Source organism: Phragmites australis, chromosome 15 (assembly GCF_958298935.1).
Source record: "Phragmites australis chromosome 15, lpPhrAust1.1, whole genome shotgun sequence".
Lineage (NCBI taxonomy): Eukaryota > Viridiplantae > Streptophyta > Magnoliopsida > Poales > Poaceae > Phragmites > Phragmites australis.
In genome coordinates, this window is record NC_084935.1 from 24796889 (window position 1) to 24802992 (window position 6104).

The following is a 6104-nucleotide window of genomic DNA, read 5'->3' on the forward strand; positions in this document are numbered from 1 at the left end:
TCTATTTTAATGTGATTAAACATGCGTTTAAAACTAGAGATAAATATGGCATTTTATTCTGATGATTTAATGGGATTAAAACTCCTGATTTGATTGTCATTAATTGCCATTTGTAACAGAAATTGTCATTTTATGGCTATATGATAACTAGGAGACAACCTAGTTGTGGCTCTCTGTTTCCTCTTCTTCTCATTTTTCCCATTCCTCTTCTCTCTCGCAAGCGCTACAGTGAACTGTTATGTTGCCAAGCCTTGCCTTTATCTTCTCTAGGCGTGCATCAAGGAGGAGGAGAGTGGGATATCTCGAAACTGGTGTTGCGTAAAGACCTGCACTGGGCAACGATTAGGTTTTTGGGCAGTGCTCAGCACGATCGCTTGGTGATTGCTATGTCTACTGCGTTCTCAACTTCGACTACTTCCTGTTCATCGACGTCCTCAGCTACAATTACTTCCTCGACGTCGACAACTTCGACTACGTTGGAGGAGCTGCTTCCACGACATCGATCAAACCGCCCTTGTGGAAGTTTATCTTTATCAACCCAACAATAAGTTATACGTGTAACACCTGCTGGTTAGTGTTTTCATCGGGTACCCTATAGTTCTTCTCTAATGAAATCTGAACCTAATTTTTGTTACAATTTTCCAACATCACGTCATTAATATGAAACTCCGAGGATCCTTTTGGCAGCGTTCTCCCTCCCGTCTCTCTCCAGAGAATCGCTGCTGGCCACTGGCCAAATTCCACCTCAACTTCCCTTCTATTTACCCACCTGTGCCACTCGCCAAATCGCGTAGAGGCCGCCGAGCGTTCCGCTTCGTCGCCCCCCATCCCAACTCCAGTTGAGCATCGACGCGTGCCCCCGGACTAGGGTTCCGCCCGCCGACCCTCCATCCACCGCCGCTTGCTGGCCCTCCCCCGGAGGTCGGCCGGCTCCAGCACCGGATTAGGCCTCCTCTCTCAGTACCCAGCATTCCACTTGTCCCGCCCGCGCCGGCAAGCATCAAGAGGTCGCGGCTCGTCCTCAGCACCGCCAAGCAAAGGTACCTCCTCTGCACCTCCGTTTGTCCTTGCTCCTCTGAGATGCGGGTGATGCGATGATTGGATGATTTGTGCTACGATTAGGAGTCGATTTGGCTGGCATGCACCTGTCCTATGCCTTTGTTTTGCATAATATATGTGTACTGTGATAGAAGATAACTGCCGGGCTCTTTTGCATAATATATGTGCTATGCTTTGTGCAACAATCTGTTAATTTGTGATGCTAGTTGGGCATGGTTGCTAGTTCCAGGTATATGTTTGTTCACATGAACATGATTTGTGCAGATGGCGGAAGATATGCAAGGCATGCGAGAGCAATATTGCAATCTTGCTAGTTCCAGTGGTATCTTGCGAGAGCAATATTGCAATCTAGATGATAGCTCAATTCTCATGACTTCCACATTTTGGATGTCTTTTGATGGCACTCGTATCATTTTTGAATGTCATTTTGGAAACATGTATTTTGGTAGCACTCATATTTGGACATCCGAATAGTTGGATGATGCTTCTATTATTACCTGATTAAAGGAAGCATGTATTTTGTAATGTCTTCTTGGACGCATGTATTTTGTAACTTCTTCCTGGAAGCATGTATTTTATCAGCACTCATATCAGATGTTGTTATTGCAAAAAAGAAAACAGCATATAAAGATAGGGGTGCATCTGTCAATTGCACCACCATCCTCTCTTTCAATAATCCGAATCCAGACAGCTAGCTGCTAGCCAAACGATTTCAGCAGTGACTCTCATTCACCAGAGACATTTCCAGAGAGAAATCGAATCTGAAATGTTTCTGGGAGAATCCGGAACCATGCCAAACTGGCCCTAAACTGAATCAGGCTATTTGCCTTTTGGGCTTGAGCCTTCTTATGAGAAGAACCAAAGGAAAGGTCGCTTCACCTTGCCCTGCAGATCACTGTTTCAGTACGTTCATTCCCCAACTTGTTTCTCCCTTCTCCGAAAACCGACCTCCGCACCGGGGTCTACCCAGTCAACCCCCCAACTCCACCCCTCTTCCCTTCTCTCGTCAGCGTCACCATACCCCTTGGTGATTGACTGGCATGGAGTGTGGATCCATCCCTGGACCAGGATCGATTTCTTCTTTCCTCGTTGCTAAGGAACCTAGCTTGGTTGAGTGATTTTTGTGTGTGTGTGTGTGTGTGTGTGTTCTGCAGAATCTATTTCTCTACCGCTAGTCCTAAAATCCAAATCTCGCGTGCTCTCCGATCAAGTCCAGTTTGTTGCGGATTCGGTTGCTGTGTGGGTGGAGTTGGAACAACATTTTATTTTGCGAGAAAATCTGGTGGTTTAACTGAACCCTAGTGCCCCAAACATCAGTCGCCCCTGAATTTATCATTTTAACTGAACCCTAGTGCCCCAAACGTTAGTCCACCCCTGAATTGATTGTTTTTTCTATTCTATATGAAGGCTGTCAAAGTCATAAAATCTGATGGGTTCTCCCAATGTTGGGTGTACTGGACAAAATTTAGGAACCAAAGTCTGACTGCTGAGATGCTATTCTTTTCCATTGTGGTATGCTTGCAGTGATTGAAGAGGGAGGAGCAAGGAGTTAACCGGAGATGAATGCCCCGGATCGCTATGAGCGCTTTGTCGTGCCTGAGGGCACCAAGAAGTGAGTCCTTCCCCTGCCCCCTCACTCAGCCAAGATTTATCCAGGCTTCGGTTGATCTTTGTTGGGTATGGCTTGCTTTGATAGAGAGCAGTGAGACATTTCGGGCAATGCTGCAGTAAATGCTTGTGCTAGTAGAAATTTCTGCCAGTTTATGTGAAGTGGATCTTTTGGAATAACGTTGTCAAAGTTTGATGCTTGGTCTGGTGGTTCTCTTGCTTTCAATCTTTTTGCAGCTAGACATTCTTTTGGGGCTTATAGGAGCCTCTTCTCATGCTCAATTACTTGTAAGCTGTGGTTGCTGTACTGATAATTATTCGTGCAGGGTGTCGTATGAGAGGGACACTAAGATTGTGAATGCTGCATCGTTCACCATCGAGCGTGAGGACCACACCATTGGCAACATCCTTCGCATGTAAGCACTTTGTTTTTTGCATTTCTTGCCCTCTTCTTTAATGCTTCTTATGACGCCTATATGGGCGTGAGATTCTGCAGGCAGCTGCACAGAGATCCAAATGTGCTTTTTGCTGGCTATAAGCTCCCTCACCCTCTTCAGTACAAGATTATTGTTAGGGTATGATGCAAATTCTATTTGTGCTAATTCTTTTGTTCTCTCAAGAGCTTTTCAGCTAGTCTCACATTATCTTGTGTTGTGTGGACAGATCCATACTACCAGCCAGTCCTCCCCGACGCAGGCCTACACCCAGGCGATCAATGATCTAGACAAGGAGCTCGAGTACCTTAAGCAAGCTTTTGAGGTCTGTTTATGATATGTTCCCTCAAATTCTTAGTTACTTTTCTTGTAATGCACTGTTGTGTCATGGAGTAGTAAGGGGAAATGAGAAGGAACATTTTAACCTGATTCTATTGTATAAAATAATGTGCCTTCTGCTTCTGTCGCTATCACATTTTCATGGGAAGTTCTTTAATTTATTGATTATGGGATTTAGATGTGTTGGTTGTTTGGCCCGATAACTCGATTAATATTAAAACAATATGTTATTATTGTTCAATCGAGATTAAAACGTTGTAACCAGCCATGCCATGGAATTTTAGATTTGCTTATGGATTTACATGCTATATATATTCATCATCACAAGAAAAACTTGCTAGATATATTGGAAAAAGAATTTGGGTATATACATACCTTAATTTGTGACTGCATACTCCCACCCCATGGTGTCCTCTTGACAATACTGCTATTGACTATTGAGGGTATTATAGAACCCTTTTTTATTTTTGGCCTTATGCTATAAAGAAATGTGGAATGCGGACAACTTAACATGATGAACTAGAGATGTTACATACTCGCATCACATGCCTGCCTTCAATAGAATTTGCATATTTATTCTAGCTTCAAATTCTTATTATAGACTTAAGTTCATTCTGAAGTTCTTTACCTTTCCAAAGGATTGTCTCATTACCTTAGTTTCCCATGTTAACCATGTACAACTTGATAAGAGTCTTTGGAACACTAGGAAAAGTTATTCATAAATTTCTTTCTATAAATTTTGGTATTAGCCTTGTTTTCCCAGGTTGCATGGCAACTGACATGACATTCGGCAATAGTCTATTGCTGTATAAAAGTTCTAGTTTGGGCAAGGCATATTTTTTATTTTCTTTTTTTGGGGGAGGGGGGGGGGGGGAGGGGATTGTATTAAGGAATACTTTTGTGTTATGAGTAATTGATTTGAAAGGCAAAATTGCATATTTTGATATAAATTTGATGTAGCTTGGTCATTTTGAAGTATTGGGAAGAAATATGAAATATTCATATTATTTTTGATGATTCCCCCCCCCCCCCCCCTAAAAAAAAAAAGATGGTTGAACTAGACTCCAAACAAATCCCTGGCATGCATTTATTCGTGTTGGAGCATTTGACAAGCACATGTTACATTTAAAAACATTAGTAAGAGCAGATTTATACATTATAGAGTGTCATGTCAATCTTTTGTTTGTTCATGATGCATCTTCTGCCAAGTTCGTGTTGCTAAGTAACGACCTTATACCTTCTGAAACAAAGCTTTTAAGCAACAACCTACTGAAATCTGAATGGTAGGCTGAAAGTTTCGATGTCGCATTGCTCTTCAGAACAAAGTGGTGATGTTGCTGTTAGGCAAACTCCTTGGTAACTTTACTATTAGAAATAGCATATACGATGCTTTGGACCACTCATGAGAATCTCTGTATAATATAAATATAGTTTTTAGATGCATCCGAAGAGATCCCATCTCCACATTAGTTCCTCTCATATACAATTACTCTTTTGGTTAGGGAAGCATGGATATCTTCAGAACAGATAAATCATATCCAAATATTGGACTATTGGTGAAGCTTTAATCTGCATCTAGCCATTTCATCTGTTGCTACTAAGTGTTAACTAGATCTCCATATGACTACTTGATGCTTGCTGATTACCTAGCATCTTTCATGTCATGTTTTTAATCGTTTGATTTGGTACAAAATAGTGAAGTGCTGATGCTCGGATTATGCTCCTTGGGTAGGCTTTGTTGTGCTATTTTTTTGTACTTTGAGTTCGTATGTTGCATGTTGAAGCTTAGTCCTCTCCTTCTGGCATTGTCAGCTGCGTTCTCCAATTCATGTCATGGAAGTTCTGTTCAGTTTGCTTTTGCCAATGCATATTTTTTTAATACTCATTTTGAACTCTCGGCATTCTTGTCTCAATTTTAAGATGGCATGCTGATATATGTCTAATCGGATCATACCTATGTGCTACTGACATTGTGTTTTCAGGATGAGAAGAACAGGTACGAGGAAAGGGTGAAGCAGGGGTACTAGATCCATGGCGCCAGAGATCTGACGTAAAAGCTTCCCGTGTTAGTTTAATCTGAGACCTGAGCTGTCCTAAAAAGAACGTGTTAGTTTAATCTGAGGCCTGAGCTGCCCTAATAAGAACGCTCAAGGGTTGTGAAACATGTCAGACTGATCCATGAACTGCCAGTACTTTCTCTATCCTTAAACCTGTGTTGAGAGTCCAAGACTCCAAGACTAGCCCCTGAACTGCCAGTACCTTGTCTTCTTGTGCTTGCTCTGTCATGCTTACTCTGGCATAGCTTTTTTGGTGTGCTATGATCTTGTCACCTGTGTTTGCACGATCAAACTGGTACAGCAGCTCGCTGGGAGCCGGAGTGTCCCTGAGTTCAGCTGCTTTTGTGCCTGGCGAGGTGGCTACCGTAGAAGAGGACCAGATGAGTTCAGGGCGCTGTGTGAGTCCAGCATACCGGCGGCGGCGAAATGTAGGCCGGACCGAGCTTGGCTAGGGATAGCAGGGAAGCCGACGACGCTGCGTAGGTCGAGCGTCATGGCGTAGCCTGTGCTGGGATAATGAGATTTTCCTTTTCTCCGTTGTAAGTACGGACACTTTAAAGTGATGAAGTTAATATGTTTGTTTCTGCTATTAGAAGCTAAAAGTCTA

General features: G+C 42.8%; 1 protein-coding gene across 1 annotated transcript; it reads left to right on the top strand.

Annotated features, from left to right (window-relative positions):
- The first annotated feature begins 761 nt into the window (after nt 1–761).
- On the top strand, nt 762–5680 carry LOC133892755 (DNA-directed RNA polymerases II, IV and V subunit 11). Its single transcript, XM_062333700.1, has 6 exons — nt 762–1040; nt 2584–2671; nt 2994–3083; nt 3164–3242; nt 3331–3426; nt 5423–5680. Exons 2-6 carry the CDS (start codon nt 2619–2621, stop codon nt 5465–5467), a joined length of 363 nt encoding a protein of 120 aa, XP_062189684.1. The 5' UTR covers nt 762–1040; nt 2584–2618; the 3' UTR covers nt 5468–5680.
- Nucleotides 5681–6104: the final 424 nt, after the last annotated feature.